The sequence below is a fragment of the Hypanus sabinus genome, chromosome 18 (assembly GCF_030144855.1).
Source record: "Hypanus sabinus isolate sHypSab1 chromosome 18, sHypSab1.hap1, whole genome shotgun sequence".
NCBI classification, from domain to species: domain Eukaryota; kingdom Metazoa; phylum Chordata; class Chondrichthyes; order Myliobatiformes; family Dasyatidae; genus Hypanus; species Hypanus sabinus.
The window spans coordinates 37376590-37401064 of NC_082723.1; the positions used below are offsets into that span (position 1 = coordinate 37376590).

At 39.5% G+C, this 24475-nt stretch overlaps 1 protein-coding gene across 1 annotated transcript; it reads right to left on the reverse strand.

Annotated features, from left to right (window-relative positions):
- On the reverse strand, positions 1 to 24474 carry LOC132407245 (bile salt-activated lipase-like). The gene is made up of 11 exons (XM_059993509.1): positions 24391 to 24474; positions 17720 to 17867; positions 16529 to 16648; positions 14904 to 15101; positions 8897 to 9027; positions 6994 to 7101; positions 6340 to 6457; positions 5166 to 5349; positions 3149 to 3352; positions 2173 to 2370; positions 1 to 221 (listed from the first exon to the last, which is right to left on the reverse strand). Exons 1-11 carry the CDS (start codon positions 24472 to 24474, stop codon positions 41 to 43), a joined length of 1674 nt encoding a protein of 557 aa, XP_059849492.1. The 3' UTR covers positions 1 to 40.
- Position 24475: the final 1 nt, after the last annotated feature.

Consider the following 24475-nt stretch of genomic DNA (forward strand, 5'->3'; position numbering starts at 1 on the left):
TATTTTAGAGGCATGCACTGACAAACTTTTCCATGCAGATTTAAGGAGTGGCCGCTCCTAAAGCAAAATACGTCTGTTTCCAGAAGTTAACAAATCCTGTGCGAAGCTGCTGCTTGACAGAGTTCATGTTAATGTCATCATTAATTTCCAAATACTGGGCGTATGTTGGTGTATAATGGATCCATGGGGTGGGAACTTGGGATTCACCCCTATTGGGATCACTAAAAGACAAAATGCATTTGGTTATGCTGGTTGAATTCTCTTTAAGCAGTTCTAACTTAGAGAAAGCAGTTGTTGGAAATCTGTAAATAAAACAGGACATCATAAAAACATTCAGCAACTCATGCAGCATCTAGTTCAGCTTGCTCTTACCCTGATAAACTTAACTACTGTCCATGCTCTCTCTATTAGATCAGCCCCTTCCCACTTTTATCTGTGACACTTCTGAACATCTTTGACAACAATGTAGGCCGAACCAGTTCACCTGGATGTACAATCCCTCCATTTCTGCCTTGGACAGATACAACCACCACCAACACACTCATTCACCTGGCTGGACTCAAACTAAACAACTTTTCCTTCAATTCCACACACTGTTTGCCAGTTCTAAGGTGTAGCTAAGGGGCCCAAACTATACCTAGTCTTGTTATTCATTATTTATATAAATTATTTGGATGCAAATGCACAAGACTAATCAGGAAACTTTCAAATGGTACGAAATTGGGTGTTATTAATAGTGAGGAAGGTTATCATAGATTTAATTTACTACGGGAGATCTTGATCAGTTGGAGAAATGGGCTGAGGCTTGGCAATTGGATTTCAATATAGGTATGTGTGAGGTGATGCATTTTGACAAGGCACCAGGGAGTGTAATGGAATAGAAGGAGTAGAAGTGTTTAGCACAATGAAAGCTGCATCTTAGTAGTTTAAAACAAAGGTGATTAGCACATTGGCCTTCATCAGTCATGGCACTGAGTGTAAGAGTTGGGACATTATGGTATAGTTGTATCAGTTATTGATGAGACTGCACTAGGAGTACTGTATACAGATTTGGTCACTATTTTAGAAAATATGTGGTTAAACTTCCCTTCTATCATCAGCTTTCTGAATGGTCAATGAACGCATGATTTTTTCCCTCTCATTTCGCACTAATTATTTAATTATATATTGTAATTTATAGTTTTTATTATGTATTGCAATGAATTAAACCCGATTCTGATTGTGCAGGGAAGATTTATGAGGATGTTGCTAGGACTGTAAGGTCTGAGTTAGAGAGATGTTGGCCAACTAGGTCTTTATTCATTGGAACGTAGGAGAATGAGGGGCAAATGTTAATAATTATGTGAGGGCTTAGATATGGTGGGTGGTAACTCCCCCAGGTTAGGAGAGTCCAAGATTGGGGGCAGAAGTTTAAAGTAAATGGGGAATGGTGTAAAACAGACCTGAGGAGCAACATTTTTCATGCAGAGGGTAGTGAATATTTTGAATGAGCTGCCAGAGGAAGTGATTAAGGAAAGTACAACAGTATCATTTAGAAGCACTCAGGTGCTTGTGAGAGCTGTCATTAGCTGATTTCTCTAAGTCAGTCAGTCAGTCTATCTTTGCTATAATTTAATCAAACATTTGTCCTAATACTATCTACAGTTAAACAGTCATTAGTGCATCCAGTCATTAATTAATTCCATGAAACATTTTATTATTACAGTCTAAGTGCTTTAAAAATAGTTGGGAGAATTTTCATGAAATTGGATCTTCACCATATGACACACTGGTTCTCTACAAAACCAGACCTATTCCTTCTTAATTTATTTCCATTCTCTTTCATGTGCCCAGTAACACCTTTTTGAGTTCTATCTACATTAGGTTACAGTAGCCAAGTGACAAAGCATGTCTTGATATGCAGGAGAAAACCACAGGACCCTGGTCACAAAGAGAATGTACAAATGGCAATCATTGTCAGGATCAAACCCAACATGCTAACTATTACATCATTGTGCATTTCTGCTGAATTCTTATTTTGCCACTTCACTTATTTTCCAATAACAATCTATTAATGTGCTCTAACTGCAGTGGTGTTTCTCTATATTACAGCAGTGACCACAGGTTAAAATTATTTCATTAGCTATGAAATACTTTTCTGAAATGAAAAGTACAGCAGAAAGGCAAACTTACCCTGTGTGGGCAAAGTTGGTCCAATAGGCGATAATGTTTCCTGAGACAATTCTGTCCTTTCGTCGGTAGCCTAGCGGAGTGGCAAATGGTTTTCCAAAGACGTACTGGAGGTCATCTGCATGATCAGCGCCCATCCATTTGGGATATATAGGAGCCCGGGAAGGGTAGGAGAACAGGTAGCTGAATGTTTGTGCTCCCCTGGAAGGACAAGAAATAAAGCAATGAAATGACTGATAAAAAGTTTGAAATATCAACTGTATGAAACAGGCCATTTAACATAAACAAAATTCTTCCCACTTTACTTTAGAAAGGAGGAATAGAAAATAAATTTGTCTCGTTAATCTCCAGTTGAGCAGCAGTTATAGGGACCCAAGTTCTAACTAAAATATTTGAGGAAGTCAGCAGGATTTCCAGCATCTGCAGAATCTTGTGTTTATCAAGTTCTGTGTTCCTATTCTTTATAGGAATTTGTGTAGGGGTCCAGTAACATCCAGACAATTTCCAGGGTTCTGGAAGAAACTCAACAAAAATAACAAATGATTCTTATCCCAGCTTTCCCCAACAATGTCAACATCTTGCTCAGACGAGTGCAAATAATTGAGCACAAAGATAGCCTGAGGATTGTAGAGAAACCCAGGCAAGAATCAAGAACAGTTCTTTTGTTCACTGTTTTCAAACAGTGTCCAAAAGGCAGGAGAATGGGGTTGAGAGGGATAATACTTCAGCCATGATGGAATGGGAAGCAGACTCAATGGGCTAAATTGCTTAATCTAGTGGATACATTGAGTGTGTTGGTATAACTTTGAAGTTTGTGTCTTTGCATCAGGACAGCAGGCAGATCTCATTCCCAGTGGCTGATTGGATAGCTGAATGACTATTCCTCATTAGTGGTACAGTCTATTCACTTTATATTTTTTCAGTACCCCTCTATGAAATTGCTGTACAAGATGCATTTGTAGATGGAAAGATAACTTACTGAGCATGCTGATAATGAAGATCTAATGCCAGTTGTGTGGGCACCAAGAAGAGGACATCTGTTTCCAGATTTACTATGGTCATTTTAATGGTCTCTTGACTTGGATCGGCAGGCCAGTTCCTGGTATATTCCTCATAAGTAATATTGACACCTTGTCCTTTTGTGTCTACGGTGAGCCCTCGAATGAGATTATACAGATCACTCCTGTGGATGTTGTACATACAAACAATCAAGGTTAATTTTTTAAAAAACTCTACAAGTAATATATTTTCAGTGTTAGAATGGTAATGCATAAGTTTTGCTTAAAAATAGGCCATTGCCTATGCTATCCATTGCAATTTCTATAGCCACTTGTTTTCTTTGGCTGTTACCAACGTGCGAGTAATGTAACCAACATAAGTGTTTAATAGAGCTCAGTATTTTAAAATTCTTACACATTCATAAATCCTTCTGTAGATCCACCCCTTGCTTTCCTCAATACTTTCTCTGGTCCAAGTCTTAAGTTGCTTTAATATATCATTAGAAAATGCTTCATAGGAGTGAGAGCAAATAAAATCTAGCGGGAGAAGACAGAGAGTAGTAATAGATGGGTGCCTTTTGGACTAGAGGCCTGTGACTAGTGACATGTCGCAGGGATCGGTGCTAGGTTTGTTGTTTGTCACCTACAATCAACAGCCTGATTGATAATATGGTAAACTGGATCAGCAAATTTGCAGATGATAGCAAGACTTGGGATGTAGTGGACAGTGAGAAAGGCTATCAAAGCTTGCACTGAGATCTGGACCCACAAAAAAATGGCAGATGAAATTTAATGCAGACAACCATGAGGTGTTGTGCTTTGGTAGGACAAACTAGGGTTGGACTTACACAGAGAATGATAGAGCATTGAGGGATCTGGAAATACAGGTACATAATTCCTTGAAAGTGGTGTCACATGTAGATGGGGCTGTAAGTAGAGCTGTTGGTTTTCATAAATCAGAGTAATGAGATGTTACTTTGAAGTTGCATAAGATGTCGGTTGGTGAGGTCTAATTTGGAGAAAATGTTAGGACTTTATTCCTTGGAGTATAGGAGATTTGATAGATGTATACAAGATGAAAAGGGGTACAGATAAGGTAAATGCAAGCAGGGTTTTCCACTGAGGTTTGGTGAGACTAGAACTAGCAGTTATAAGTTAAGGGTAAAAGGTGAAATATTTAAGGTGAACCAGAGGGAGGTGTGAGTGTGGAACAAGCTGCCAGTGGAAATTTCAACATTTAAGAGAAATTTGGATAAATACATGGATGGGAATGGTATGGAGGGCTATGGTCCAGGTGTGAGTTAATGGGACTAGAGGGGATAACATTTTGGCACAGACCAGATCGGCCAAAGTGCCTGTTTCTGTGACTTGGTGATGAAGCCTCTGGTCATCTGTTCTAATATGTCCTGATGTGAAATTGTATCAAAAGTAATTATTTTCATAATCATTTTGTTAAGCACCTGAGGAAGATTCTAAACGTCTATTTAAATGACAGTGTTGATATAGTATTCTATGAAAAGCTGTCAGAAATTGATAGCACTCCACACACTAGTTTAAAAAAAGTCATGTGTACGTCCACTCATATTTCTCTGTCCTTTATCACTTCCTAATACAGGCCAGAGACAACTTGACTCATTTATTTGAAGCTGAAAATGATTCCCCTGCTTTAAGGCTTCACTGGAACCAAGCTGTACAATGTAAATATAGCAGCAATAGAAAGGATGTGTACTTAAAGTCCCCCACATCCCTACATCATGGAGCTCAGAATCTAGAGAGTTTTCAAACGAGTAATTTATTTCTTTCAAAGCGTGTCAAGGAAATTAGTTCCCCAAATAAATCTTGTAGCCTCTTAACCATCTGTCCAGGGTAAGTTCCTCTTGCAGAGTCATGCTTAATACAGAGATACTGAGAAGGGAAGAAATGTCTTGAGAAGAGGGAGACTCATTCAAGACAATATACTAAACCAGTTTGGTGAACAAAATGACTCCTGCTCCATACGGGTATGTTTTTCCAGCCTTATTGATTGAAGGAACATCCAGACCAGCAAAAATGTGTCCATCCATATTGTTGATACCAGCGATGTAATCAATACCAGCAGCATTGTGGTAGAGCTTCTTTGGCTCATCAGGAATGAAGTCTCCATCAATGACAGGAACCCACACCATGTTAAATACAAGAGGATCTAAGTGAGTTAAAAAAACAGCATTAGATGGCCAGTTATATTGTTGCCGTTCTGTGCAAAATGAGACCATGATCTCATTCACTAATTAATAGGGAGTTACCACCCAATGTGCTTGTCATTTCTTTTTTGGACTACTTGCATCAAATGGCGACATTTTGGATACTGGAGCAATTGCAACTAGTTGAAAGAAAATTTATAATCGAAGTATGTGTATGCTTCCAAATGCTACCTTGAGATTCCTTTTCTTGCAGGCATTTATAGGATGAAAGAAATACAACATAATTTTGCAGAAAACTATACATAAACATACAATCCATACAGATTGTTTCATCCCATCAGTACCTTAAGGTACTATAAGGAAAAAACAATTATAGAATTCAGTGATAAAGAGTACAGAGAAAGTGTAGTGCAGGTAGACAATAAGATAAAAGACCATGATGAGGTAGATTGTGAGGTCAAGAGATTTATTCAATAGTTTTAAAAAGAAAAGCAGGATAGAAGCATTTCCTTGAGGCTGGTGGTATGTGATTTCAATCTTGTATAATTTCTCCCTAATGGAAGGGAGGAAGCAAAACCTTGAAAGTACACACCACCTGACTCAAGATCAACTTCTATCCCACGGTTATATTTCCCTGGAAAGGACCTTTAGTACAAAATGGATGAAATCTTGATCTCATAATCCATCTCGTCATGGCTCTTGTGTCTAATGTTTATCTGCATAGCACTTTTTCTGCATTCTGTTACTGCATTTATTTCCCTTGGTTTCACTCGATGTACTTATGTTTTGAAATGATGTACATGGATGGCAAGAAAAAGCTTTTCTCGCTATCTTGTACACGTAATATTAATAAACTAATTACAAAATAAATAAATTTTGCTTTGAAAACCTTAATGAAAATGCCATCTTGTTCAAATAGCTTTAGTAGAAATATGGTCAAAAAGTACTTAAACGAGATATAGTGTGAACAATCATCTTATTGGGAGTCTTACTTTCCAAATTGGTAAGTTTTAGAGGAATTGCCAAAGTGATAGCTTCAGGGTCAGTGATCTTCAAACAATGTATCATGGCAGCAGAGTCATTCCTTTGACAGCCAACCTTGTCAGCAAGCTGAAAAATGCCAGATCACATCTTATTATGTTAGAGATACAGTTCATGTTTACACAATTACCACTTCTTACTCTGCAAAACCAGCATCCTCAGCAAATGCAGCAAAGAATTTTTTCATTTATTCTCCTAGGATTTACCTTAGATTTGAAGGTGACAATGTATTGCTCACAACTGTTTTGCTGCCCAGTTTTGTGACACTTCAGATTGGTTCCTTACCCTATCTCAACTGTTGCTCCAATCTTTTCCCCAGATGGGCATGAAAAGGCTTGAGCTACATTTTGATGCATGCTTTCAATGTATGAAGTCCATCATCTCTGAAGCAAACTATCCTCTCCATTGAGTTCCCCACACTCAGCCCAGCCCCACCCCGGACTGAGAATCAATAGTAGAAAATCATGGGTATGTGCAGTAACATTTCTTACCATACTAAACAGAGCAGACATTTGACACTAAACCCTGCCTCAGATAATCCAACTCAGCCCAGTTCAGTTACTGAAAGGTAATTTGTGGCATGATGTTTCTGCAACTCTACCTACCTGTTGGGCCCAATATAATGGGTTCCTCTGAATTGCCCAGGAACAGGTAGCAACCCCACTCTCTGAGATTGCTCGCTTTATTAGTCCTTTATTGTATGGTGACAATGTCTGTGAAAGAAAATGAAAATCTGTGTAAATTTGATCAGTAAGATATATTTGTCATAATATTTTTATATCATGGAGTGGATTGCAGTTCAGTAGGCATAAACTAGGCTTGGATCCATTTCAAGCAAGCCTAACTTTATACAATATCTTAGATGTAGAACAATTACTATAGCCTTGAATTGTATCTGTGTTTTCTAAATTGCAAAGTAAAAATTACTTATGTGCAAAGGTCTTTGGCACATATAAATAGCTAGGGCACTTAAATTTGTTAGGAGCAAAGGATATTGGGAATGGTGAGGGTGGAGCACAGCAGGAGGGATGTGGGATGCGTGGCATTGAAGGAGTGCCAAGGGTGGGAGTTGACGTAGATGCAGACACACCTAGCTCTGAGACACCAGACAATGTAATTTGAATCCAAAAAATTGGTTTACTGATCATATACAGAATGTCTCTCTGGATCTTCCCACTCAGTCCACAATGGAGACCCATATCAGAATCAAGTTTATCATCAGTCATATATCATGAAATTTGTTTTTTTTTGGTGCAGGAGCAGCAGCACTGTACTATAACGCTGTGCAAAAGTCTCAGGCACCCTAGCTATATGTACTGTCTGTGCCTAAGACTTTTGCACAGCACTGCAGGTCTAAAAATTATAGTGCAAGAGACCTACTAAATGGGGTTCTCCTATTAGAATAAGAATATATGAAGAAAGAAGAGAATGTTCTTGTATTTAGAAAACAAACTGTTTTGGCACACCATTCAGAAAATTTAATGGATTGAAAAGAGGAAAATAGGATGGAGCAAAATCAACATCCACGTTTAGCTAGTAGCTAACACTTAGGGAAGGGATTAAATAGTCTCCCATACTAATTCTGGTTCTAGTTCTCATTCCCCAGGGTGCAAATCACTGGCTTATGGGCAGAGACCTTGGATTCGCTTATGCATACATTGTGCTCTGGTGTTAAACGTAATTGATTCTGGTGTGCAGGTCATTGACTCTGACTCTCTGGGTGTACAAGTCATCGACTGTCTTTAATACTCCTGACTACTGTAGTTCCGGCCACCCTGCTGCCAATTATTTTGAACCTCGTCAAATACCTAACTGATAACTCCTTATACAATCAGTGTCCACCTTATTAGGTACACCTACTCATTAATGCAAATATCTAATCAATCAGTCATGAGGCAGCAAGAGGTCATCAGGTTTAGTTGTTCAGACCAAACATCAGAATGGGGTAGAAATGTGATCTAAGTGAATTTGACCATGGAATGATTGTTGGTGCCAGGTGGGGAGTTTGAGTATCTCAGAAACTACTGATCTAATGGGATTTTCATGCACAACAGTTTCAAGAGTTTACAGAAAATGGTGTGAGAAACATAAAACATCCAACGAGCAGCAGTTCTTTTGGCAAAAGCACCTTGTAATGAGAGAGATCAGAGGAGAATGGCCAGACAGGTTCATGCTGACAGGAAGATAAATCAAATAACCATGCGTTACAACAGAGGCGTGCAGAACAACATCTCTATGGGCTACAGCAGTGGAAGACCACAAATGTCACTCAGCGGCAACATTATTAGGCACAGGAGATACTGAATAAACTGGCTACTAAGTTTATAATGTAATCCAGGAATAATGATCAGGAATACTTAAAACTTTTCTCACGTTATTTCCCCTGACCGGCAAAAGTTTAATTGGAGTGGAGGTGCACCCTCTCAGATGACCCAGCTAAAAAAGAGACTGACAATACCTGACTTGCTCTATCCACTGCTTCAGCCATCACTGCTGTTGTTGAGTTACCTGGAGGGAGACACTAGCAGCTCCTGCAGATTCTCCAAAGATAGTGATTTTATTTGGGTCTCCACCAAATGCAGCAATGTTTCTTTTTACCCAACTAATGGCCATGTGCTGGTCCCACAAACCTTGGTTACCTGTGCATCGCAATAGCAACAATAGACAAAATGTAGTAAGAATAATAGTTTAGAAATCTTTAAAAAACAGATCATTACTTGTGGGCATGGAAGGCAACAGTTTAAATTGTTCTTTCTCTAGGCCAGAAAGGTTGATTGCTCATGCATTAACCATGTTGTCTAACCACCACCCCCCACCTCCCCACACACACACAAAATTCATTATGAAGTTTATTTTACTGTTGAAGAGTTGAAAGATTAATGTCCTGCTAGTTTTTAAAAATAATGTATATGTTGAGAGCAAGATGGCATTTTCAGCACACTGTTAATCCATGTTTTGTAAACTGTTTTACTGCTAGGGTGCAGGTTAGACTCCCTGTCACAGATAGATAGGACTTTAAAGAGAGCTTTTGGCACATTGACCTTCATAAATCAAAGTACTGAGTACAGGAGATGTGATGTTATATTGAAGTCGTATAAAAGCTTAATATAAGTATTGTGTACAGTTTTGGTCACCTACCTATAGGAGTGACCATAAGAGGAGCAAAATTAGGCCATTTGCCCCATCGAGACTGCTCCACCATTTCATCGTGGCTGATCTACTTTTCTTCTCAGTCCCAGTCTCCTGCCTCCTCCACACCTCCACCCCCCCCACCCCCAGTATCCCTTCATACCCTGACCAATCAAGAATCTATCAACCTCTGCCTTAAATACACATACATTCCTCCTCAGCTCCATTCTAAAAGAATACACCACTGTTTTGAGGTTGTGTCCTCTGGTCTTAGACGTTCCCACATGGGAAACATTCTCTCCACATTCACTCAATCATGCCATTTCACCATTCAATAGATTTCAATTGGGTCACCCCTCATTCTTCATAGATGATGGCCCAGAACCATAAAATACACATCATATGACAAGTTGTTTAATCCTGAAAACATTTTTGTGAACCTCCTTTGAAACCTCTCCAGTTTCAGCACATTCTTTATAAAACAAGGGGCTCAAAACTGCTCACAATACTCCAACAATTGAGGCCTCACCAATGCTTTATAAAGTCTTAACACCACATCCTTGTTTTTCTATTCCTTTTAAAATGAATGCTAACACTGCAAACTAACCTTAAGGGAATCCTGCACAAAGACTCCCAAGTCCCTTTCCAACTCAGATTTTTGTATTTTCTCTCCATTTAGAAAATAGTCAACACTTTCATTTCTTCTCCCAAAGTGCATGCCTATACACTTCCCAACACTGTATTCTATCTTCCACTTCCTTGCCTGTTCTAATCTGTCCAAGTCCTTCTATAGCCTCCCTATTTCCTTAAAACTATCTGTATCTCCATTTATCTTCAGATCATCCACAAACTTTGCAACAAAGCCATCAAATCCATCATCCAAATCATTAACATATAACATAAATAGAATTGGTCCCAACACAGATCCGTGTAGATCACCACTAGTCAACGGCAGCCAACCAGAAAATGCTTCCTTTAGTCCCACTCTGGCTTCTGCCAATCAGCTAGTGCTTTATTCATGCTACCTTTCCTGTAATACTTGGGCTTGTAGCTTGTTAAGCAGATTCATGTGTGGCACCTTGTCAAAAGCTTTCTGAAAATCCAAGTACGTAACATCAACCAATTCCCCTTTATCTATCCTGCTTGTTATTCCTTCAAAGAATTCCAACAGATTTGTCAGGCAAGATTTTCCCTTGAGGAAACCGTGCTGACTATGGCCTATTTATCACGTACTTCCGAGTACCCATATGACATACAATATCCTTTCTTCTACCTCTCTCCCTTCTTAAAAGAATGGAGTGACATTTGCAATTTTTTCAATCTTCCTGAACCATTCCAGAATCTAGTGGTTCTTGAAAGATCATTACTAATGCCTTCACAATCTCTTCAGCCACCTCTTTCAGAACACTGGGATGTACATTGGGATCTTATTGAAACGTATAAAATTCTAAAGGGATTGGATAGGGTAGATGCAGGAAGATTGTTTCCGATGTTGGGGAAGTCCAGACCGAGAGGTCACAGTTTAAAGATAAAGGGGAAGCCTTCTAGGACTGAGATGAGGAAAAACTTCTTCACACAGAGTGGTGAATCTGTGGAATTCTCTGCCACAGGAAACAGTTGAGGCCGGTTCATTGGCTATATTTAAGAGGAAGTTAGATATTGCCCTTGTGGCTAAAGGGATCAGGGGGTATGCAGAGAAAGCAGGTACAGGGTTCTGAGTTGGATGATCAGCCATGATCATACTGAATGGCGGTGCAGGCTCGAAGGGCCGAAGGGCCTACTCCTGCTCATATTTTCTACGTTTCTACATCATCTGTTCCAGTTAACTTATCTACCTTCAGACCTTGCAGTTTCCCAAGAATCTTCTCCCTATTAATGGTAATGTCACACACTTCATGACCCCAGACACCTGGAAGTTCCACAATACTGCTAGTGGCTTCCACATGAAGAATGATGCAAATACTTATTTAGTTTGTCCACCATTTCTTTGTCCCCCATTACTACATCTCCAGCATTGTTTTCCACTTTGTTCTCCAGCATTGATGTCCACTTGCATCTCTTTTACACCATGTATCTGAAGAAACTGTTGGTATTCTCTTTAATATTACTCTCTAATTGATTAGCTCTCTAATCAATTCCCTTTCATTGCAAAACACCCAGTCAAGAATAGCTGATCCCCTAGTGGGCTCAATCATGAGCTGTTCTAAAAAGCCATCTTGTAGGCATTCTGGAATTTCCCCCTCTTGGAATCCCGCACCAACCTGATTTTGCCATTCTACCTACATACTGAAATCCCTATAACTATTGTAATATTGCCCTTTTGGCGTGCATTTTCTATCTCCCATTGTAACTTGTAGATCACATCCTTACTTTTGGGGGTCTGTATATAACTCCCACCTGGTTCTTTTTACCCTTGTAGTTCCTTAGCTCTATCTAGAATGATTCAAAACCTTCTAACCCTATGTCACCTTTTTCTAATGATTTGATTTCATTTTTTTTTACCAACAGAGTAATGCCACCCCTTCTGTCTTCCTTTTGATGCAGTGTGTATCCTTGGACATTAAGCTCCCAGCTACAATCTTCTTTCAGCCATGATTCATTGAGGCCTCCAACATCATATATGCCAATCTGTAACAGTGCTACAAATTCATTGACCTTATTCCATATACTGCGTGCATTCAAATACAACACCTTTAGTCCTGAATTCATCCTTTTTGATATTGCCCACCTTTTCCATTGCAACTCATCCCTCAATTTTGCCCTATCCTCAGTCTCTCCTTGCTAGGAGTCCCACTACACACTGCCTCTGTTTGTAAACCAACCTCATCTTCAGTACTAACACCCTGGTTCCCATCCCCCTGCCAAATTAATTTACGCCCACCTGAACAACTCTAGCCAACCTGCTTGCAAGGATATTGGACACCCCCCCCCCCCACCCCCCTAGGGTTTGGTTGTAACCTGTCTCTTTTGAACAGGTCATACCTTCCCCAGAAGAGATCCCAATGATCCACAAATCTGAACCACCGCCCCCTGCACCAGTTCCTCACCTGCCAAATCATTCTATTCTTACCTTCTTTGGCATGTGACACAGGCAGCAATCCAGAGATTACTACCCTGGGGGCCCTGTTTCTCAGCTTTCTACCTTGCTTCCTAAAATCTCTCTTCAGGACCTCCTCACCTTTCCTACGTGTCATCACAGCCAATATGTACCAAGGCTTCTGGCTTCTCATCCTCCCCCTCCCCAGAGAAGCTGCCGCAAAACGCTGCCTTTGAAATCTCAATAGCTGCCCTGATTAAAAGTAGCTCTTTTTATACACCCCTTGTGTGGATTGATGTAAATAAGTTTGAAAGATTACGGAGAAGATTTACAAGGATGTTGCCGAGTCTGGAAGACCTGAGTTATCAAGAAAGATTGAATAGGTTAGGACTTTATTCCTTGGAATGTAGTAGATTGAGAGGAGATTTGATAGAGGTAAGCAAAATTATGAGGGGTATAGACAGGGTAAATACACGAAGGCTTTTTCCACGGAGGTTGGGTGGGACTACAACCAGAGGTCGTGGGTTAAGGGTGAAAGAAGAGTTTAAGGGCAACATGAGGGGAATCTTCTTCACACAGAGGGTGGTGTGTGAGTGTTGGAATGAGCTGCTAGCGCAAGTGGTGCATGCAAGCTCAATTTCAACGTTTAAGAGAAGTTTGTCTAGGTACATAGATTGTAGGGGTATGGAGGGCTATCGTCCCGGTGCAGGTTGATGGGAGCAGGCAGTTTAAATAGTTCAGCATGGACTAGATGGGCTGAAGGGTCTGGTTCTGCGCTGTACTTCCCTATGACTCTAGTAACGGTCTTATGAACGTTTAGTGTGAACAAACAAGTCAACACTTCAATGAACTAGTCAACAGGAGCTCAAGATCTATCTCTATGTACACATTCATAAGTGTCATCGGAGTACAGCAGCTCCATACTGAGTTTACAATGGCCTCAGTTGTGGAGTGTACACAGGGAAGGTTGACCAGTTTCCCATTTGTCTTGCAGATATACTTCTGGGCAAAGTCTAACTTGAGGAGTTCTTAGAAGTACTCCTCTCCATTTGAGACAAAGGGTCAATCACGATCAAACTGACTGGTGCAACAGGCTTGAAAGAGGCAAATTGCTGACTCCAGCATCTGATTTTTATATTTATAGTGGACACTGACCAACTCTGTTCTTTCTGAACTCTCCTGTGCTCTCGATGGGCCTTCAGGGTTTGTGTCACAGATGATCTTGTGCAGGAAATCCAACAATTTGCTGTTAACTATAATAATCATGAAAAACCATGAATATTGATAAGTTTGTTGCTGGATTGTTTCCAACCTCTTTAGATCAGGATTTTTTGCCCTTCACCCTGTAAATTTTTGGTCCATGATGGATGGTCGTCATGTTTGACCAGGCAATGAGGCTCAGCTACGTTCAGATCTGCTGCTTTTTGGGTTGTACATGAGGGCAGACTTTCCAGCTCTGGAATTCCATATTGAGGAACGGAATATGCCCGTGGGCGAGTTCTATTATTGGGGGATCACCAGTGCACACTATTACATAGTCTTACACAGAGTCTTCTTCATCCAGTGGTAGGACAATTAGAGAGCAGGACACACACACACACGCACACAGCACCACGTGGGTGCCAGTTCCAGTAAAAGTGGAGGCTTTAGAAGACAAATCTGTCCAACCAGTTAAAGGTGCATTGGCAACCAACAATATGCCCATTACACACCAGCATCAGACAGGCTCTAATGTCCGTAGAAAAGCTCCTGGAAGAAACCTACAACTAGGCAAGAAGGTACTCAGTAGCTCCAGGCAGCTTTGAAGAAACAACCAGAAATAAGGTTATGAGGCTAGAGAGCAAGGGTAGGGCAAAGATGGTGGGTCGGTGGAGGAGTACAAGCCAGGGGAGTGGAGGAATAAAAGGTTGGGAGGAAGGAGGAGGTAACAGATGTGAGGAGGAGGGGTTTGAATGGGAAGACTGAGAATGGCTGAAGTTTGGGGATTGGGAGATGGAGGAATTCAGAGGTGGTGGAGACAGGAGCAGGAGGTGTACAAGAGAGCAGAGCAAGGAGCAGATAGGAGGGTAACAGAGTGTCTGTGGCCACTGATCCTGCATTTACATAGCACACTGAATATAGTAAAATATGCCTAAGACAGAATAATAGTGATCAGACCACAGCAGGAGGAGTACAGATAGTAAATAGTATTTAAATAGTATTTGCCTGGAGAAGGTTACAATGACGAGAGGTGAGATCAGAGAGGTTTAAAAATCAGGATGAGAAACATAAATTATTGTATAATTTATCCAACGAGATACAAGATCCAACGATAGTCATAACGATGGTTAAAAGGGTCTAAACACTAACCTGGTGCATTGGCATCACCTGTACTCAGAAAGCCCAGTGGACCAACCCGATAGTTTAAGGTCACAACAATGACTCTGCCTCGAGTTGCAATCTCCAGCCCGTCATACAGATAGTTGTTCAGGAAGTTGGCTCCCTGTCCTGATCCTACCAGGAAACCTCCTCCAAAGATCCAAATCATAACAGGCAGATTGGTGGACACTGAAACAGTTATGAATTCCATCAGTTTATTTCCATTATGTATGAAATATCAGATTAAAGTCTCTATAACAGCAGATAGTATAAACAAGAACAATGAAGCTTGTAGTTACAAGAGCTCATTGAATACTTTGTGAAACTATTTCAAAAACTGAAAATGCTGAATATATAGACAGCATCAGGTCCTTTATCTGAAATATTAACCCTTTCTCTTTTCACAGATAGTGTCTGATCTGCTGAATGTTCCAAGCATTTTCAATTTTTGTTTCAAATTTCTAATATTTGTATTTTAAAAAAATTCATTTATTAGTGAATGTATTGGTTTTGTACTAAATATCTCAATATCAAACTCTCCTAGGGTTCAAATTAAATAGTATTGCTGCAATATTTTCAATGTTAAGATAACAGAAATAATGTGTATTGTGAAGAGAGATAAGAGAAAATTTGCAATGCTGTAAATCTAAGCCACACACTCAAAATGCTGGAGGAACTCAGCAGACCAGGCAGCATCTTTGGAAAAGAGTACAGTTGACGTTTCAGGTAGCTGAAGGGATTCTTTTCCATAGATGCTGCCTGACCTGATGAGGTCCTCCAGCATTTTGTGTGTGTTGCTTGAAGAGAGACAGACTGGTTCAACCCAGAATCAGAGTTAATATCTGATGCACCATCAATAACTCTCAGGGATGTGAGTAAAGGTAGGCTTTTATTGGCTGGAAGAAAGCACAAGCAGCAAGCGACCACCACACATCCTGGAGACTGAGGAAGGAGCTGTGCCTCCAATCGCCTTTATACAGGGGTCTGTGGGAGGAGCCACAGGAGCAGTCAGCGGGGGGAGTGTGTCCAGACAGGTATATGTAGTTCACCACAATATCACTGGTATATTTTGTTGTTTTGTGGCAGCAGTACAGTGTAATATATAAAAACCTATAAATTATAATATGAAAAAGAATATATATAAAATTACTAATGCAAAAAGAGCAAAAGAAAAAGGTGAGGTAGTATTCATAAGGTAGTATGTTATCCATTCCGAATTCTGTTGGAAGAGAAAAACCTGTTCATAAAACATTGAGTGCAGGTACAATTATTATATTCATAAGATTCCATAAAATAAAGACATTTTGTCAGTCAGGGCACAGGAATACCTGCTGCATATGAAGAAATTGTGGTGAATTGCAGTTGGGTTAAAAACATTGTATCATGGACATTAATTCTAAGTATTGGGTCTGCTAAAAATCAATGCCATTCCTTACTACAAAAAGTGTTAAAAAAAAAATCTTTGAAATCTCAGAACATCCCTAACAAGCACAATCCTCAATGGACATTTTGAGAGGACAGAGGCTGAAAATGCAAATGGTCTATGTTCCTAAATTTTACAATCGCTGAAGTGAAAATTTTGATCGCATACAGTTTTAATCTATGCTTTTCTTTACCATTTCTTTTGTGGGGGACCCAGATATTCAGGTAAAGACAATCTTCGTTCCCAAAAACAGACGTCTGTGTGAAAGTTGCCTGGAAACACCTGGGTTTGAACCGTTTTGTCTTCAGGATGCCTGGTAATGACGCAAGAACCAGGAGTTAATGGAAAGAAAGAAATATACATTACCCTCAGAAATTTTTTTAACTGCATTGCATTTGTGGTTTTTAAATGACAATAAACTGAATCTGAAAATAACAAAGCACTTTACAAGCAAATTGCTTTTAAGTGCACACTATGTGATAGTACAGGGCAGGAGATCAGTAAACAATAATAAATAAATTAAATCAATTGCAAATGTGGATAAATGTTCAAACTATTTATTAGCGTTTAATTAGAGGGGACTTTGCTTTTATAAATTTATCTTTTCACACATTTTCCCCCAAGAGCAAAATATTGATTAGAATATTGCAATTTAAGTTTGTGTCATAGCACAAGTTAGCATTTCTGAATTAACATCCATCAAAAACATTTTTAAAGTATATTTTGTTGCACAATTCACAATCACATCTATACAATCAACCTAAAATTAAGTACATCTATTAATAGAGCTCATATTATGAATACAACCTAATATGGAGTGGCTGCTTCAGGGCTATCACGCACAATAAACTCTAGATATGAGCTCTAATCTCTCTAAGGCGGCAAGTTAATTTAAATTAAATCATTTAACTAAAATCAGGAATTAAAACAAAACAGAATGGCCATCTGATTCATATCGCCTTTGAAATGAAAAACATCTTATTCTCAGTCATAATTGACTGTCTTACAAGTGAGATTCCTTGATCTATAGCAACATTTTTCCCTTTTGATTTGTCCTCTAAACTGGTCACTTAGTTCCACCAAATTATGACAGAACAACTGACAATGTGAACAGCAAGGGTTCAGTAAGTTTGCTTGCTATCATCTTCCCAAGGGCAATAAATGCTGGCATTGCCAGCGACATCCACAACCTGAGTCTAAATAATAATATCGGCTGTTTCTTAGAGCATTCGGGATTACATTACAAGATTTGTAAATTGAGAATGGTAGCTCCCAATTTCCCTTACTACTTCTTGGCATTTTCTTTACAGTGACTTTGAAGATATAGTTTATTCATTTTTAGCGAAGATAAATCCATCACGAAACACAGTAAAGGGAACACTACCAGACCATCCAGGATGTGGCTCAGCTTTCTCAAATCGCTTTGGAGGGGCAGCAAAAGGAATTCCTTTGAAAATGTCCACAGATGCAAATAATCCATCTCTTTTATAGGTGCCCTCCACAAGACCACCTTCCGTTTTCACCACACCTAGCTATTAGGAAGAAGTGAAAGAGAAGGAAGGAAAGTGAAGGGAAAAAAAGTGGAAAAATAATGTAAGTAGAATCAGAAGGAATCAAGTGAGCAAATCAGAGAACATCAGTTCAACGGGGGTTAGGTTGATTAGTTTATGCAGAACAGCATCCTACCTAAATGAAACTTAACATTCAGTGTCCCAAATGTAAAACCAAGAATCTTTTCCATGTTCATTTACACCCCATATATCCTGTTTCCCCATATCACTGCTTTTCCATTCTTAATAATTATACAATTCCATACATACAAAATCCCGTTCTTTTCATCAACCTTTATCAAAGGGTGATTAAGGTTCATTTCAGCACAGAGTAAATCCACCTCAACCTGAATCTAAACATTCCTAATGGGTTAGGTGGAATGAGGCTCCTTCTAAAATGCTTTAACCTTTTCAAAGGCTATCTGATATTGTCACCTTGCATCTAGTGATAGTCTCAATGACCGCTAATTTGTGTGGGTGGATTCCTTCTCCTGTACACACACCATACCAATAACCTCCACAGCCACACAGGACTTCCATCTGTCAAATGAAATGGAAGTCAAACTCAAGTCCATCAAGGAAAGGAGGGTACTAGAATAAACTACTAATCCCCAAAGTTACAAACAATTAAGAGTGTTGAGACTCACTGTGATTTTCCCTACAGCACCAAGAAAAAATCTGCCTAACAGAAGCGCAAGAAGCTGCCAACAAGCCATTTCACAGGTCCGCACTTTAATGATGAACTTTTCCAACACATATTTATATACATGAATATTAGCTTACACTATATATTGATCATAGATAACACTGTCAAGGTTGTTCGGTTTATTACAATTACAGGTATATCTTAATGAGTTTTGTTAACACGAGTAGCCACTTATATCAGCAAAAGACAGACTAGTTTTCAGGGTCACAACACTTTATCGATGTATGGTTCAATAAACAGCCTGCTTAAAGCAGTTTACTTCCTTCACCCTCCTTCCTTAGGATTTTATCCAACTCACTGGGTCATTACACTCATAAAGTAAATATCTGTTTAATGGTAAAATCACAAAATAAATGTTTTGCATCTGTTACTAATCCAGTGGATAAGTGCACTTAGTCACTCTGAAAATAACATTAAATATAAGAGATAAATGTAACTCTGATTAAGGATAAGCATTGCTAAATACCTAAAGACTTCCTTTTGCATACAAGAATGACTTGTGGAAAGGGTGCCCAGAGAAGGATAGAAAAATTAGAATCAATTTTAAAAAGCAAGGGAAAACTTAAAAAAAACTGAACAGGGTGGGGTTTGTGCCTTTACAAATGAGAAAATGGACAAAGGGTTGTTAAAATTATGAGAGTTCCTTTAAATAAATGTAGACCCAAGAAATTGGTTCATCAGCATTTATATTTCATATGCAAATTTTACAGTCATTTTACATAGGTTAGGTCATGTTAGCAATCACTCCCAAGTTAAATTATACCCATCAGGAAAATGACACAACAAAATCTACACACAGTTCAGTGCAACAGTTTTAACAAAACTGATATATTCCTGGCTTCAGTTGTGCACTCACAAAAAAAACCTCTAGGAGAAACCATACTGAATTGAGATTAGCTTCATCAAATAAAATGCCTGTACTATGGCATTGATACATATGTCATTGTGGGCCAAAGGGCCTGTATTGTGCTGTGGGTTTTCTATGTTTCTATGACTCTTCCATGTCAAAGTGAAAATGAATTTCTACACATTGGTCTAAATTTATTACTATTATTAAACACAAAATAATTAATTGCATTATTACTCATCCCCTTCAAGTCACTATTTAGTAGGTGCACCTTTAGCAGCAGTTACAGCCTTGACTCTGTGTTGATAGGTCTCTTATCAGCTTTGTATATGTGGGCACTGCAATTTTTCCCCATTCTTCTTTAATAAACTACTCAAGCTCTGTCAGATTGCATGGGGATCATGAGTGAACAGCCCTTTTCATGTCCAGCCACAAGTTTTCAATTGGATTGAGATCTGGTCTCTGACGTGGCCACCCAGGACGTTAACTTTGTTGTTTTTAAGCCATTCCTGTGTAGTTTTGCCTTAATTCTTGGGGTTATTGTCTTGTTTATTGGTTCCTTAAGGTTGTTATAGCTGGGGTGGTAATGGGGACAAGCTCTCACCACCTAATAAATGTGCCCAATGGTGCGCACCTCAATTAGCCTTTAACAACCAAATCCAGCTCACGATCTTCATCAGCAGCTCATCTAGGAGAAGAAAAACTCTGATCTCAAACCTCTGCTGCCTTGCAGCTACACCCACTCATGGGGAAGGCTTTGGGTGTAAACCCCGAGGGAAAAATCCAGAGCTGGAGTCCCTAAGGCAGTCCGACATTGAGTTCAACACTGACTGGCAACTCTTGGTTTTAAACTGTATCGGTCTCTGCCATTTCTTTGGGTTCACCAGTTGTGTGGGGAGGGGAAACCTGCTAATGGGCAATAGTTTGCTCTCCATATTGTAGTGCCCAAGCTTATGTATCTAGACAGCTAGGACACAATATCCATGGTGCACTCTGACCAACATAGGTCCTCACCACCATTGTCTTGCTGAAAAACAAATCTTCTCCCATGTTGGCAGTTCCCCTGCAGACTCTATCAGGTTTTCCTCCAGGGTTTCCCTGTATTTTGCTGCATTCATTTTACCCTCTACCTTCACAAACCTTCCAGGGCCTACTGCAGTGAAGCATCCCCACAGCATGATGCAGCCATCATCATGCTTCACAGCAGGGATGGTGTATTTTTGATGATATGTGGTATTTGGTAGACAAAAAGCTGAATTTTGGTTTAATCAGACCATAGAACCTTCTTCCCACTGACTTCAGAGTCTCCACATATGCCTTCTGGCAAACTCTAGCTGAGATTTCATGAGTTTTTTTCTACAGTGGCTTTCCCTTTGCCACTCTCCCATTGAGCTGTGACAGGTGAAGCACCCGGGCAACAGTTGTATGTGCAGTCTCTCCAATCTCAGTCACTGAAGCTCGTAACTCTTCCAGAGTTGTCATAGGTCACTTGGCGGCCTCCCTCACTAGTCCCCTTCTTGCACAGTCACTCAGATTTTGTGGACAGCCTGCTCTACGCAGATGTACAGCTGTGCCATATTCTTTCCATTTCTTGATGATTGACCTTAACTTGTTACCCAACGGATATTCAATGACCTGGAAATTTTCTTGTATCCATCTCCTGACTTATGCTTTTCAATAACCTTTTCTGGAGCTGCTTGGAATGTTCTTTTGTCTTTATGGTGTAGTTTTTGCCAGGATACTGACTCACCAGCAGTTGAACCTTCCAGATACAAGTGTATTTTTACCACAATCAATTGAAACAACTTGTCTGCACACAGGTGATCTCCATTTAATTAAATATTTGACTTTTGAAACCAATTGTCTGCACCAGTGATGATTCAGTGTATCTCGTTAAAAGGAGTGAATACTTATGCAATTATTTTGTGTTTTATATTTGTAATTAATTTTGATCACTTTTGTAGAATTTGTTTTCACTGTGACACAAGAGTCTTCTGTTGATCAGTGTAAAAAAAAAGCCAAATTAAATCCACCATGATTCAATATTGTAAAACAATAAAACATGAAAACTTCGGGGGGGGGGGGGGTGTTGGTGGTGGTGAATATTTTTTTATAGGCAATGTAGACCACTTGATCATGGCTGTAGTTACTTATGGATATGGAGAAGAGGCTGCCATAGATAATCAGATGCTCTTCATAATGATCACAATAGTCATTAACTTTACAGGTCCCAGTAAGAACTATCATCTTTTCACAATCTGACCCATCTGTCAGTCTCCCAATTACCCAAGATGAAGGTTTAGACTGTGAATTGTTGGAATTTTCCTTAGGCGGAGCCGATCTGATGCGGCAGTGATGGCAAAACTTCAGATTTATCAAAGACATTGTGATGGTCCAATAAGCAGCAGAATATGTGTCAGGGCATCATCTGTGGTTCAGTACGTAACATCATCATTGTTGTCAGATCAAGTTTTGTTCCAGAAACAGAAATCCACAAAACTGAGAAATTCCTGGTCAATTACATCGGATAACAAAGATTTTGCTTCCAGAATACTCTTGCATGTATCCGATGGATATTGGGCTGCTGATCATGAAAATCACCAAGAAATTTCCCTATTGTGCACCATTTGTTTGAAATTGCCTATATTTGTTATTTCAATTCATATTTTAAGCCAATTAAAATGTTGCCCACAATGTAAGCAAAAGAGCTTTTTTATCTTATCCAGGTATGCCTGGGCATCCTTAGGCAGGGCAGATGTTGCATGGCAGGAAAGGGTTTAGAAAGGCTATAAATTTATGTGAAAGATTTTGATATTTGAGACAGATGTTTCACAGAATAACTGAAGCCAAGATTAAGGAAGGCGTTTTTGTTGGTGCACAAACCAAACTGGTTATCAATGACAGGCAATTCGAATAATTTCTAGTGGGACTGGAGAAAATCACATGGAAGGCATTCAAGGATGTTGTTGAAAACTTTCTTGACAACGACAGAGCACCAAACTACATGCAGCTGGTTGACAACATGCTTCAAGCATACAAACCATGAAGTGCAACATGTCACTAAGAATGTCACTAAGGATTAATTTTCTGCATTCCCATTTAGACTTCTTCCCTTAAAACCTTGGCAGTCAGTGACCAGCACGGTGAAAGTTTTCACCAAGATATTTCAGTCATGGGGAAATGTTATCAGGGCAACTGGAATCCATCAATGTTGGCTGATTATTGGTGGACACTTAAGTGAGAAGCCTCAGATACTGAGTACAAATGAAAATCATCGACAAAACTTTTTTAGCTTATTGTAAAGCATCAGCAACATTACACAATTAAATGCATTATATTCAATATAATTTCATGTTTTGCCAAATTCCCAAGAGATAGTAATAGTCTTTAATTATATTTATATTCAGCTTCAAGTTGAAGAAGCAACACTTTTAAAATAACTTGTTGTCTAGCGTTATCAATCGGTCTCAAAACTTGCTGTTTCATTCCCCGAATAATGTGACTGAATCGATGTGCAATTTATTAGGGCAAACAGGTATTTAGAAATGCAGGTTCTTTCTACTAGAGGGAATGTTGCTGATACCCTTGTCATTCAATTTATTCAGGCTGGTAATAAAAAAAAAATCTTGGTTCTTTTCCTTCCAGTTGGACCTCCTGCAATAAAACATTATGGAGACTATTCACTCCACTGTTATTGGATGGTCCCGATAAATGGATCTACAGTTGTACTCAAAAACAGAAATGATTTTATTTAGAAACCACGGTAAAACTACTAAGAAAGCTTGCTTAGGCAAGTTGGGGCTTTTCTCTCAGGAGAAAACAATGGAGGCACCTGACGGTAGTCTTTAAATTTAGAATGGTGTTTAATAGAATAAATGTGAGGAACAGGACTCCATTTGAGGAGAGCTTAAAGTGGTCATAAAGAACCAAAAGCCAGCAAGAAATTTAACAGAATCTTCTCCATCCAGTTAAATGTGGAAATTGGAGCAGCTCATGAATGATTTTAAGTAGGAGTGAGATAGTGACAGAGAGGGGTAATAGTAGGAAGTGCAGGGTGAAATCAAATGGAATAGGAGTCAACTCGAATGGACTACAAGTGTCAAGCTTGTTTGCTTTAAATTTTAGGCAATTTTTAATTATTTTGTTTTAAAGCTGGATGACTTGTGGCCATTGGAAGCAGCCATTATTTTTTTGTCAGTGGCTCGAGGCCACATTCCATAATGTGACTCCCTCCAAACACTAGGACTGCAGGGAAGTTACTTTAATAGTCCAACATTATGTTAGCCCTTTGCCCATCAAATGCAGCCAACATCAGTAGATCCAATCCCATGTAAGCTCTTCCTCCAGAGAACAGCAGCTTGCAGAGCACATTGGGGAAAGCCCAAGATTTGGTATTAAAATGTTTCACCACAATATGGAATAGGTGCTAAACTAAGCAGCATCTTTGTAGGAAAATGCAATGCCACCATTTTAGGTAACTTACACCACAAACTGTGGGGGCAGCAGGGAAAAACAGGGTACATGTCATAAAATACCCATTGGGAATCATTAGATCTTAGTCCTTTGCCCTTCAAGTTGTCATAAGTGGTCCCTTACGCATTCTGGTACTATCCATTGCATGCCATCACCCCTGGGCAACAGCAACACACTTGGACTGTGTGTGTCATGCTGTGCATTACAGGCACAGTAACAGTATTTACCACCAGTTGGAATTAAGTACTAAAGCTATGTCCCCATTCAGAAACATAAAAAGATTCCTACAATATTGGTCAAATAAAGTTGAGTTATCCCTGGTGTTCTGGGCCAGTGTTCATCCATCAACTAATTGACAGATTGAACATTAACTTCTAATCCCTGATTCACTGGTAGTCTGAGACATTCTGTGCACGTGGGAGGTGGAATCACAGGACCACACAACAGTTCTTAAAAAGAGGCTATCTGGACAATCCTACCTGTACCAGTTCTTTGAAACACTCTCCAAACTGCTCCTGGGCTCCTGCTTTATTCCCCGCAACCCCCACATGCAAATTAGTCATT

What these genes read in the sequence shown, in the direction of transcription:
- LOC132407245 (XM_059993509.1), bottom strand. Translation starts at nt 24,474, where the DNA reads ATGACTAATTTGCATGTGGGGGTTGCGGGGAATAAAGCAGGAGCCCAG. An exon ending in AGGTGATGCCAATGCACCAG is followed by an intron (nt 9,028 to 14,903) that starts GTTAGTGTTTAG and finishes TGCGATGCACAG; the next exon opens with GTAACCAAGGTTTGTGGGAC. An exon ending in AAGGCTGGAAAAACATACCC is followed by an intron (nt 3,353 to 5,165) that starts GTATGGAGCAGG and finishes CAACATCCACAG; the next exon opens with GAGTGATCTGTATAATCTCA.